Below are 13,365 nucleotides of genomic sequence, written 5' to 3' on the forward strand. Positions count from 1 at the left end.
CTCGTTTCTGTCTCCTTTAGGACTCTCCCAAGTCCACTTATTGTTGGTGTTTTTCCTGAAAAATGAATTAGTGATAAAGAGCCTGTTGTGTTCTGCGAATTCTATGAGGCGATCGCCTCTGTCGTTTCTTTGGCCGGTACCAAAATTGCCTACTGCTCTTTCTGTATTTGCCTTTTGTCCTATTTTTGCGTTAAAGTCGCCCATGATTATTTTAAAGTGGTGACGGCTATTATCGTATGCGTCCTGTATTTTTTCGTAGAAGTCTTCTATTTCCTCGTCTGGGTGGCTAGATGTGGGGGCGTACACTTGGAAGATTTGACAAGTGTACCTGCTCGAGATTCTTAATACTATATAGCATATACGTTCCGATATGTCGCTTATTTCTATAATATTTCTTTCTATTCTCTTATTGATAAGAAACCCTACTCATCCTATTCTACCATTTGGTAGCCCTCTCCAGTAGAGACAGTTACCACTTTTTAGGATTATTTGGTTTTGCTGTTTTCGTCTTACTTCACTAAGTCCTACTATATCCCATTTGATATTTTCTAATTCATTCTCTAATGCAAGCACACTTCCTTCACTCGATAACGTTCTTACATTGTACGTGGCTAAATACAGGTTTCTATTAGCTAAGCTATCATCCATCGTCACTCTTACCTTGTTGGAAGTTTGGATATTATTTTTCTCGCATTTATCCAAGATGTGTTGAGAAAAAGGCGGTACTTGAGAGAGATTTCCATTCAAGGAGTGAGTTCTTACCGCCATATATATATATATATATATATATATATATATATATATATATATATATATATATATATATATATATATATATATATATATATATATATATATATATATATATATATATATATATGAGTAATTTATCTTTATTTATGTGTATTTATGTGTATATGCATGTATAATGTTTGTATGTTTATGGATGTATGTAATGTATGTGTATGTGTATATGTATATGTGTATGCATGTATATGTGTATATGTGTATATATATATATATATATATGTGTAGGTGTGTATGTATGTATATGTATATATGTGTATTTTTATATTTATGTATGTATGTATGTGTATTTGTGTATACGTGTAAGTATTTGTGTATATATGGATGGTGTACATATATGTTTATATAATTGTCTTTGGCCAGGAAGGCGCATTGGGTTTACCTGTTAGGCCTTCTTGGTGTAAATTAAATAATAATAAAAATAAAATAAAATAAATAAATAAAATAAATCAATTTTAGCTAAATATGTAAAAGACTTGTTTTTATGTTTTTATTGATATGAAATTTAATGTTTTTAAAACATAACCAGATAATTATTTTATAATGTATTACAAAACAATGTAAATAAATTATACGATCTTTTAATATCACAACACAGCAATATCATCATAGCACAATAAATCTAAACATTAAAGTTAGTAGTGGTATCTATTCATTTTTTGATTTTCCTTTTTGATTAGAACACGATTTTTTACTTTTGATCAAATAACAACACAATTTTTTAGAGATTAAAAATAGTTTATAAATAAGATATAAAACTAAGAAAAGACACACTACTAAAAATAATATTACATCAAGTAAAAGAACTTGGTGAGGTAGAAGATCTCTCGCTGGACTTCTGCGTCTCTTACCGCCGTGGCGAGCAACACGTTCAACTTCAGCAACGGCCACATCCAATGGATCAGGTCGATCTCTCCATTCATCTGATAAACTTTTTGCAGATGCTCGCATTCTATTAAACAATATAAAATGGCATTAATTTCATTTCCATAAAAAAATGTTCAATAATTTGATGTACACACTACTTACTCAGTAGAGAGAACTTTCCCCAATGCACTTTGAAATCGTTGTTTATTTATTTCTGAGTACGGCAGCATTACACCAAGACCATTTTCCTGACCGGCTGCTGAATTAACAAATTGATCTCCAAAAACAGGTAAAAACACCATCGGCACTCCAGCGTGCAACGATTCAGTTGTACCTAAAAGACCGCCGTGGGAAATAAAGGCTACAGTTTTCGGATGATCTGCAAATATAAATGAATAACATTAACATAATTTAATCAAAATATATACAAAATTCATTAATTATATTGAACCGTACGCAATATTTCCATTTGGGGTGCCCATTTAACAATGTAAACATTTTTAGATAGTCCCGGCGGCGGTTTGGACTCCCATTTCCAGATTATTCTTTCTTTTAGTGTGGCAAAGGTCTCAGTAATGGCTTGAAGTTTATCGGCTGGAAACGAGGATGCTTTAATCATTGAACCCATGCTGAATAGTATTACACCATGCGTTGATTCATTTATAAATGTTTCTATGTTCTGAAATGAAAAATGATTGGACCGTCAGTTAAAATATTTTATAAAATTCTAATTTTAGAATATATTTCTGCTAAATATAATAATAAAATCAATGGTACTTTTTTAATATTTTATAACATGAAATTGGTGCAAATTTTTTCATATAAATACTAACAATTCATAATTCACACACATATGTATGTATATTTTAAGTGTTGAAACATGTTTTGAAAGGAAATTTTTTTGTCATTGTTTGAAGATCTTTTGGGGGTCTTTTACTTGAATGTGAATTTATTTTGATTAAAATACATGACCCAGGTTCCTCGTTTAATATTGGCACTCACCGTGCTCAACGGAGATAAAGTCCTCCTAATGTGCATTCCACCCACTTCGACAACCGAGGGCATAAAAGGTTTCACCCCATTTAACGTATAATGAGTGTTGGTTAACATTGCGCTTGTATTCTTGGCAATCTCCCTCAACGGTGGAATGCTGTGGTTTAAATTCCTTTGGATTATCTCGCGCTCTTTCCTCAAAACGTACTGCTCGTAGAAATGCTTATGAAAAGTTCGAAAAATGGTATTTTCTAATCGTTGAAAGAAGTTCATTTTTGGGCTGAATCTTAAAAACAAATTCGGAACATATGCTGGATTATCAGGTTGATCGAACATGTCATAGGACCACGGCATCATCGTGTGTGATTGTAGAGCTACAACCGGAGCATCTAGCAAATGAGCCACACCCATTCCGCAATCACTGATGAAGTGTTCGACAAGAATGATGTCGAATTTCATATTTGTTTCCACCATATATTTAACTTCTGGGCTTTGCGTCATCAAGTCACACATTTCTAACGACATGTCGGCTATTAAGAATGTATCCTTCACGTGCAAGTGTCGTCCTAGCATACTCGAAAAAGCGACCAAATCGAACACCTCCGTACAATCTACGTGTGTGTTGTTGCTCAGATTAATTTGGTACCAATTGGGAACGTCGCTCTTTGGCGGGAAGTGAGACACGATGGTCAACTTGTGTCCAGTCTTAGCCAGCTGAACCAACAATGGTTCGAAGACATCGTGATGACTTCGACCAAGATGAGGGAATAGTCCTAGTATATTATAGCACTGTACACTATTCAATCGTATGTGCAAGGATACTATTAGCACGAACAAACTACAAAAACGCATTCTTAACGATCTCTGGATCCAGACAAGTGACACAAAAATACTGACTCGATTTCATAGGAAAAATCTTTATATGTTATCACGCGTTATATGGTATTACAACATAGCATGAATAAAAAACCTTTAGAGGTATATACATGTTGAAATTCCATATGTTGCTGTGTAAACAAGTCACTGCATACAATATTTTAACTAATACGCATATAACAGGTATATGTTTAAAATATGAGATCGATTGCTACTTTGCTAGCGAGTAACTGGGTCTACTTCACGGGCCGGAATGTGAAATTACTGAAAACGCAAATATCGGAAGGCAAAGATCGAAAATCGAAAGATCTTAAGTCGAAAGATAAAAAAAGGGTGCATGGTAAACGGTACATACTCACGTACATACTCACTTAATTTGCGCGAGCAGGATACAACAGGAACAAGAGGAACGGGCTTTTCCTCCCGTATTCTGCGCGCGCACATTAATACGGGAGGAAAAGCCTGTTCCTCTTGTTCCTGTTGTATCCTGCTCGCGCAAATTAAGTGAGTATGTACCGTTTACCATGCACCCTTTTTTTTTTGATCTTTCGACTTAAGATCTTTCGATTTTCGATCTTTGCCTTCCGATATTTGCGTTTTCGGTAATTTCACATTCCGGCTCGTTACGGAGACCGCAAGTAACTACATCAGTGGCGGCTCATGATAATTTTTAGTGGCGGGGCTGCACTGAAAAGATGTCTATTAAATGTCACCATAATTATTCTATCATGTCATAACAGGACAAAATAAGTACAATTTTTGGCGTACGACCACTTACATGTGGATTTAAGTATTATTGAAAAAAAAACTAGCAAAATTCACCACCCATTAAAGGGGTGCGTCCAAACGCGATGAAGATTTCGAAAAATACGCTGGTACTCCAGTAAGATAGCTAAAAAAAATTTGTTCTTGCTGGTTTCGCGACGCGGATTAAAAAAAACCCCAAAACCTTTCAAAAACTTAACCCCCTAATTCGTAACGAAAAACATTAACCTGTAGACAATGCATCGATACATCGGTTGTTTCATCTGCCATAACAGCTAGATAAGTTGCTTTTTTTTTTCAGCACTTATTTGTTCCCTACACACGTTCAAAATACAATCTAAAAGTTCATTTTGAATAGTTTTTGATGTCCCTTTAAAAACCGAAGAAGTTTGAAAATGTTTTTTTAAAGAATCGTCGAAATTTTGTGAATATTCTAGAAGCCCCCGAAAAACTCCTGGATTTTTTAAATTATCTGTTTCATCGTGTCCCCTCATTGGCATTTCAAATTTACCGCAAAATTTAACGCAATCAATAATTTTAAATAAAACATCCCGATTTTTTTTGACGTTTTCGTTATGCTTATCTATTTCCCGCCGACAAGCTTCCCAAAATCGTGAGATTGCACACATTTTTTAAGTGTTCGACACTTCCCTCGTGTTTTTAAATTTATCGTTCAAATGTTTTAAGTCAATAACTCCTGTTTTCGTCCAAGATGCTTCGCCTGGCGACTCGCCTCCAAACAAAAGACACGGATAACAAAATAACGCGTTTTTTTCTGTACATCTCGTTAACCAATTTTGGATTTATTTTATAAATTTTATAAAAAAGACAATTTATAAATGTCTGGATTAAATTTTCGCGAGTAACTAAAAGATCTACTAGTTGCAGGCTGTGAAATAATTAAATTGGGCGTGAGGCAGCCTAATGCTTTTATAGCGACTTTTTCGGTAAGTTCTAGTCGCGAAAAGTGCAAATTTTGTAAATATTTTACTGAATTCTTTTGTTGTTCCATTTTTGAAAGAAAAAAAATCTTAATATATTTAAATAAAAATTACGAGAAAAAGTTAAACAGATTTGAAAAAAGTTTGCTGTTATCAAAATGAAAACGACTCACCGAAGATTTGATGAGGGCTCGTACACAACCAATTAAGAGTAACGAAAACGAATAAAGCTGTGATCGTGCGATTCAACTAATCAAATGTAAGATCAAGCGCGCGAAATCTTAAACAAACTGACAGATGAATGTCGTTTAACAGGCGAAGGCTGCCGACTGTCCAGCCCAAAACGGCAGAGTGAGTGAAAGAGAAAGAGCTATCTGCAGTTGCAAATAGCTCTTTCTCTTTCTCATTCCGAAACTCCGGGCTGCGCAGCGTTCAGCGCGGCGCTGTAACACTTTACAGCCAGTACAGCAACATTTTAATTCATCTGTCACCATACAAGTTAGTGGGGTCTTCGAAACGGTCAACATTACTTACAATATCACCCTTTTGGATATGGGTGATATTGTAAGTAATATTTACTCTGTCGAAGGCCCCAATAGTTCGTCCATCCAACTAATAAAAAAAATATCATTAATAAATAAAATATTAAATGTATTATCAAACATATATCTTAGAATTTTATAGGAGGGGCTGCAGCCCGGCAGCCCATTAGGACGAGCCGCCACTGAACTACATATTTAAGTAGTTACTACAAATGTAAATATATTTTCCTATGATGCCATTACGGGTTGCCCCTTAGCGACACCTATGGTATTAAGCTTGTGCATATATAAAATTATAGATTATAAATTTGGAATCATATTCAAATAGTGGTGACATAGTAGGTAGGATAATTTTTGCCAGTTTGACGAGGAACCGTTTCAACAATAAAATCAAATAAATTGGCAAACTATGATAGGAAACAATCGACATGGAGTCACAAATTTTCAAGTCTGACCAGCAGCACTACAGAAATACTCCGAATAAATTATTTTTCAACCCAGGGCTTGAACCCGGGAGTTTCTCGGTGGTTAGCATTAAAACAACTACTAAGTTATACCAGTATATACATACTGCTGAGTATATCTGTCATCTATTATAATTAAATATTTTAAAAGATTTGCTGTTCTATATGTAATATTTAGATCAGACGCGAAAAATAATTAGTTTTTTATTGAATGCAATACGGTTCATCGATTGCTATATCAGTTTGATTTCAATAACATTTTCATAACAATTTGTTTTAATTGTAATAAAAATGGAATAAATCATTTTCCATTTTTTGATATTAATTTTAATTTAATTTCAATTTTGATTTTAATTTTAGGAAATATCTGCAAATTACAAGATCATATTTATCAAGTTCCTCTTTTAACAAAATTTTGTCACTATGTATGATTTTAGAAACATCATTATAAATCATAAAATAAAATCTAAGATATGCCAACAAATTTATTATAATTTCAAATTAAATATGTTGTAGTTTGTGACAACTGTTACTAAGATGTAACATCAGAATTACTCAATAGTTTCTAGATATGAATTTGGGTTAAGTGTTCGTTAACCTTGACGTACGTTATATTTGTCATTAATAGGTTGAAGTGTCAATAAACATAAATTTGTGGTACCTACCATTTTGTATCACAGATTAAATAACGTTTTTATCTTTAATAGACATACATAATTTTAACGAAATCACATTGTTTGTATGCAATGAAAATAATTATAAATGTATCTAAGAATTAAAACTTAAATGAACTTGAAAATATTACCTTTTCCAATGGATTAAAATTTCTTTTTAGATGTATTCCTGCGATTTCTACGATTGAGGGCACCATAGGTTTAACTCCGTGGAAGGTATAATGAGTATTAGACAAAAGGATTGATATATTTTTGGAAATGTCTTCGAGGCGTGGTATTTTTCGATTGAGATTTTTCTGAATAATCTCTCGATCCATATTCAATGAAAAGTATTGGTAAATAATATTGTTAATATTGTGAAACACAGTATTTTCCAATCTTTGTATAAAGCTCATATGTGGAGGAAGTCTCGAAAATAAATTCGGAATGAATGCTAGGTATTCAGGTTGTGTGAATCTTTCAAAAGTCCACGGCATTATGGTGTGGGATTGTAATCCGATAACTGTGGTATTCAGAATATGTGCAATACCCAAACTGCAATCGCTGTTAAATTGCTCCACAAATATGACATCAAATTTCTCGCGCTTGTCTAGCATTTCTTGAACTTCCGGAAGCTTGGTCATGACGTCACACATCTCTCTGCCGAATCTGATTATCGTGATCGCATTTATTAATTGCTTTAACGCATTATATCCATAGCCCATTTCATCAATCATCGACAACTCCACAAAACCTCTGTAATAATTCGAAAAATTTCCCATGCTTATAAAACGCCATCCTTTCGGCTCTTCTTTGGGGTTGAAGTGTGACACGGCTGTAATCTGGTGACCTTTACCAGCCAAGGTCAATAGAAGAGGTTCAAATACATCATGATGACTCCTTCCATGGTGCGGAAATAAGCCTAGTATTTTCAGACTCTCACAACTGCACGAAAGCGCGATGAAAATGAATGTTATTACGTTTAAATGCATTTTCATTTAGTGTTTTGCCAAGAAGAACATGCTCTAAGCAAGTATTAAAACGTTCGCGTCGAATAGAACTATGTAGATCACTGTGACTGTTTTTGCCAAAATCTATTTTAATCCGCCGCGTGTGCTCTTCCCAGTGTCGACTAAAGAACTGATTGCCCCTCGCTTATACTGATAGTTGTTATGTCATATTTTTCAATTGGTTCTATAATCATTTCATTGGCTTCCCTTGGTTATTTTCTTATAGTAGTTTACACAGGTGAGTTTTATACAGGTGAGTCAAATAGCAATCATGAATTTGAATCATTGATCAGAAATGAAAAGAATTTTGGATGCAATAAAATTATAGTAAAAATATGGTGTTTAAAAATATATTGATATCAAATACTTCTTCACAATAAATTGTAATATTAACTCGGTGGTATTTAATTATTTCAAATTAATATTATATTTATTTTATACATGTAAGTCGATTTGGATGGTTGCTTATTCATTGAACTTTGATTTATCGATCTTTTGTATGGCTTGACTTGTTCGGTTAGATCTGGTATAAGTATACGTACATATCTCGATAGGTCGAGCTACAACGATTTGAAGTCAGATTTCTCGATGACCTTGGACCCTTTATTGACATGTGATTAAGGTTGATAAATATAAAATCATTTCATAATTAGGTATTCATTTTAAAACCAGAACTTTTTCAGTTCTGGTCCGCAGAAAATGTTGACACATATGGAAATAAATCTCACCGGTTATGAAATTTTGGAAAGTGGTTAGTTTTTTTTTTATAGAATACCTATGTACAGGGCCGCGCCTATCATATGTAAATGATGTTGAGTATTGGTTGGTCATCGAGAGAACAATGTCCTAGATGTGGGATTGGGGGTAAAAACACTATATTTTCATGAATGAACTTGAAAACGTTATCGTCTGGTCCTGTTTAGAACTAAGCGTTTTAGTTTTCTGTATATTTTCTGGCTAATTTCTATTGTGATAAAAATTTTCAACACTATATTTCATTTTAAATTTTTGCACTACGCGTATGAAATTCATTTTAAATTTTTTTATTTATTAATATGATTTATATGTACATATGTATATGTATGCTGTAAAATTAAAGAGCGGCCGAATTAAGTTTGCACACATTCGGCTGAACTCTTAGGCGCGGCCCTGAATATGTATGTACATACATATGTACGTACATACACATGTAAGTATGTACAGTTCTCAAAATTTTAGATTATTTTTTTTTTCAAAAAGGTTTCTATCTACGTCTATAATATAGAATAAAGTTTTCGAGAATTATATTATAATTTTCAAAAAAATATATAAATTTTTTAAAAATGATTTTCCTATTGGAGATTTTTTTTGGCAGTTTCTTATCTATATTGCAAGATACAATTGAGTTTTTACGGTTTAAAATGTAATGATATTGACCATGGTAACAACCTTGGTATAGTATGAATGGTATCTGATTTTTATTATATAAATATAAGCATGGTTATAAGTGATTACTGATTATATGAGTGATAACTGATCACATGAGTGATAACTGATTGAGTATGAGTGGGGTAAATAGAGGATAATAATAATAGGGTAAATAGAGAACACGTCGTGATATTTCGGTTATATATAATACATATGTACATTTGTATGTACATATATGTACATATGTATATCATACCAACGAAATTGAGAGTGAGCGTCAAATGACCGATAAATTAGTTTCAACCTGTCGATCAGTTGCTTGGTGATATCGCTGGAAAATTTTCGTGTCTAGCCTAGTTTATCGCTTTTTGGAAATCCAAACTAAAGATTTTTGTCAAATTTGTAAAAAGTAACACTTTCTTAAAGTAACATTATTAAGGTTTGATTTTGAATTGGTAAATTTTAATTTACAGCTATGAATGTCCGCCTAATTTAGAATTACAAGTGAGATGGGGATCACTGTAATAGACTTACTATGATGAAACCAGGGCTCAAAATGGACGAGAGCGAATGGGAGCGCCGCTCTATCTCGAGAAAAATCCAAAATATATGTACACCCTTTCTTAAATTTTCAAAATAATAAAACTACCGAAAATATTCTGCCAATTTTATCAATATTGATTGACTATGTAAAAGGTTAAAAAAAGTTTTTACATTATCAGTTTATGACTCTTGTGAATCACAATTGTTGACAGCAAGTAAAACGCTTTAAATTTCAATTCCCTCAAAGGCATTTATCTATCTATTGCCAAAAACCATTTAAACTGTTATTGTGCTTTTAGCAAGTTCGGTGCAATAATGTTATTTGAAAATAAAGGATTCTTAATTATATTTAATCCAGGTTTTTATGAAAACCTGGACTATTGAACTAAATGACTGAGGAATCAAAGATTAAAATTTGTTTAGTCTTTCATGTCAATTGCCTGAGAAAACTTGAATTTAGCGTACGTATTAAATAAATCAGTCATGATTAATTTGAGAAACCTTGACTTGTCACACACAAAGATACTCTTCTTCGAACTTTGGCCCATTGAGCTCATATTCTACAATAGGCTTTTTTAAACATCCGAAAACAATTTACGATTTTTTTTTAATTGAACATCTAATCTATAATATCTAAAGAAACTTTGTATGTATGTTCAATATTTATGTAATTATGTAAGGTTTAATATAAGTTTTGGGTGGTAGAATCTAGAAAAAACCTGTACACGAGCATTTAGCGCCATCTATTAAAGATTAATTGAATTAATAATTGAATTTTTCTATTGCTGTTTTATGTTTATATGTATGTAGGTAGGTAAGTAGTTTTTACTTATAATTCACCCGATGAAATTTTCATCGGGTCTATCGCAAGTATTTAATAAGAATAAAATTTTATTTTTAATATTCTACTCTTAAAAATATATAAAACTTATGTTATACACACTATAATATAATCTTTTGTCCTCGGTCCACTCTATGAGTTTTCAATAGTGTTTTTTTAATAACATTAAAATATATTAAAAATAAAAATATGTATACTCACTGAGTTTAATGGTTCCAAAGTTCGTTTCAAATGAACTCCACCCACTTCAACAATTGCAGGAACTAATGGTTTTACTCCGTTCAATGTATAATGCGTATTGCTTAGTAATATGCTGGTATTTTTTGCCACTTCTTCTAAACGTGGTATAGTTCTATTCAGATTGTTCTGAAGAATGTTTTGATATCCTTTAGAAAAGTGTGCGTATAAAAGTTTATCAGAATAGTGAAAAAATGCGTTTTCCATTCTTTCGAAAAACGTCATGCGAGATGGAAACGGAAAGAAAAAGTTTACAATGTACGACGGATTTTCTGGTTGGTCGAATCTTTCGAAAGTCCAAGGCAGAAAAACGTGCGATTGCATTGCAACAACTGGTGCATCCAGAAGATGTGCAACGCCCAGATTGCAGTCGCTTTCGAATTGTTCCGCCAAGATAATATCAAAATTTTCACTGTTGTCCAGCATTTTCTTCAATTCGGGAAGCTTCGTCAGCGCATCGCACATAATATAGCCGACTTCATTCAGAACGAATAGGCCCGGCAAGTTGATGAAGCTGTTATATTTCACCAAGATCATTTCGAACATTGACAAGTCCATTGTATTCTTATGAAGATGCGTGAAATTTCCCATGTTGATGTGTTTCCAATTCAATTTAACCGTTTTGGGCGCAAAATGGGAAATAGTTGTCAAATGATGTCCCCTTTCGACCAAATTCAACAAGATAGGTTCGAATACGTCGTAATGAGTCTTTCCAGGATGGGAAAATAGTCCTAAAATTTTCAAACTTTCCACGTTGCACGACAGCGCAATGAATGTGAATAAAATTTTTAATATTAGGAACATTTTAAGATATGAATTTGAATTTATAACACACTGTTTCTATCGAGGCAAAAGTACTACTAATTGCATTGTTGATGACAATGTCGTGCATTCATCTAAAATGAGGATTGAAATTGCTGCCGATTATTGTAATGTATTTTCAAATAAACCTGTTTTATTTTACTCAAAGTCGTATTCGAATGCATGGGCCATCTGGAAAGATATATTAATCTCAATATATGCATGTACATGTTGTACGGTTAATAGCGTTTCACATGCGAAGGTCAATACAAAAATTCACATAAATATCCGTGTGTCAAAGTCGAGAAAAGTTTACGAGTTAAATCGGAGGCATTGGGAACATTGCCAATTATGATCGCGAACAATATCAGTTTAGCGCTCATTTAGAACATTATCCAGAGGATGTATTAAAGCGGACTATAAACCAAAAATGAGCCGAAACTAACCGAGCCGGTAGGTTTTGGCACGGTGCGGTCGGGGCTTTAGCAAAGCCGCTGCAAACCCCAACTTCTTTGTAAATTAGCAACATTTTATGGGACGTAAGGAAATGATCACGAGTCGGCTTCCAAACTTCGGTCCATTAAGACTTAAAGGGCACAGGATACAATATTTATGCCGGTTATCACGAGCCACGAGAGAGAGAGAGAGGAATTTCTGATTATTCCGCCCATTTAATCTTTACTGCCCAAACCATGCCGTTTTGCCAATTTTTAACATGTCTACAATGACTCACAATATATGTATGTACGAGTACATATGATTATAAGTTCAAATAATAAATTTGAAATCGTCGATTAATTTCGTTTTTATTTAAATACTGCAATGCCGGCCATCAAGTCTATCGTCATTTTTGCATGATACGATAGATGGGATCAAGTATACTTGGAGATATTTGGCTGTGAATTACACTTGCCACACACCTTCAAGTATACTTGATTCAATCTATTGTATTGTTGCATAGGAGTGGGAATCAGGATCCAAATGAAATGCCAAAGTCGCTTCACAGCATTTATTCAACGATTCGGGAGGTCCACATGAAACTACTGCTCACTCCAGAATTAATCTGATCCACCATGTGTACCTCCCTGTTAAGAACAAGTTGCACACCACAACTTCCCCGATCCATTTATGTATCTATTGTCTAGACACGTAAAGGTCTACCGTGGAGAGTATATTGTTTACGCACGCACTCGCCCGGGTGTGAGAACTCCAGCGTATTCTTTTTTCGGGCACTTACTGAGTCCTGTTAGCCTAGTCCGGGGTGTCTACTGTTCACCCACAAATGTAATTAGACAGTGAATACTCTCTCTCATGTTCTCACGTTACAGTATCATGCAAAATGGACGATAGTCTTAAGGTATGGTGGCCGACATAACAAAGCGTTATATTTGAAAGTGGCGGATATCCAATTTTCAGTTCCAATAACACTACTGCAGTTTGACTTAACTCACAAATTGTTATCACTTATTTTAATTCGATATGTCCAGAATCTCAGAAAAGCAGAATAAACGTATTACAGGCCACCAGTACTTTCGAATATTGTTAAACGCAATTATATTTAATGTTTTGCGAAATATTTCTTGAAATGACGAAAAGTGGACTTAAGCCACTTTCAAAT

General features: G+C 33.6%; 2 protein-coding genes across 2 annotated transcripts; both read right to left on the bottom strand.

The window, feature by feature from the left end:
- Positions 1-1,248: 1,248 nt before the first annotated feature.
- On the bottom strand, positions 1,249-8,107 carry LOC143923086 (UDP-glycosyltransferase UGT5-like). Its single transcript, XM_077446590.1, has 4 exons — positions 7,061-8,107; positions 2,131-2,353; positions 1,837-2,053; positions 1,249-1,759 (listed from the first exon to the last, which is right to left on the bottom strand). The coding sequence occupies exons 1-4, from the start codon at positions 7,904-7,906 to the stop codon at positions 1,456-1,458; spliced, it is 1,590 nt and encodes a 529-aa protein (XP_077302716.1). The 5' UTR covers positions 7,907-8,107; the 3' UTR covers positions 1,249-1,455.
- A 2,689-nt stretch (positions 8,108-10,796) lies between these two features.
- On the bottom strand, positions 10,797-11,750 carry LOC143909137 (UDP-glucosyltransferase 2-like). The gene is made up of 2 exons (XM_077427038.1): positions 10,911-11,750; positions 10,797-10,841 (listed from the first exon to the last, which is right to left on the bottom strand). The coding sequence occupies exons 1-2, from the start codon at positions 11,748-11,750 to the stop codon at positions 10,797-10,799; spliced, it is 885 nt and encodes a 294-aa protein (XP_077283164.1).
- Positions 11,751-13,365: the final 1,615 nt, after the last annotated feature.

Source organism: Arctopsyche grandis, chromosome 3 (genome assembly GCF_051622035.1).
Source record: "Arctopsyche grandis isolate Sample6627 chromosome 3, ASM5162203v2, whole genome shotgun sequence".
NCBI classification, from domain to species: Eukaryota; Metazoa; Arthropoda; class Insecta; order Trichoptera; family Hydropsychidae; genus Arctopsyche; species Arctopsyche grandis.

Coding starts and splice junctions, on each gene's coding strand:
- LOC143923086 (XM_077446590.1), bottom strand. CDS start 7,906: ATGAAAATGCATTTAAACGTAATAACATTCATTTTCATCGCGCTTTCG. Junction 2,054..2,130: donor ACCCCAAATGGAAATATTGC/GTACGGTTCAAT, acceptor TTATATTTGCAG/ATCATCCGAAAACTGTAGCC. Junction 1,760..1,836: donor GGGAAAGTTCTCTCTACTGA/GTAAGTAGTGTG, acceptor ATTGTTTAATAG/AATGCGAGCATCTGCAAAAA.
- LOC143909137 (XM_077427038.1), bottom strand. CDS start 11,750: ATGTTCCTAATATTAAAAATTTTATTCACATTCATTGCGCTGTCGTGC. Junction 10,842..10,910: donor CTTTGGAACCATTAAACTCA/GTGAGTATACAT, acceptor GAAAACTCATAG/AGTGGACCGAGGACAAAAGA.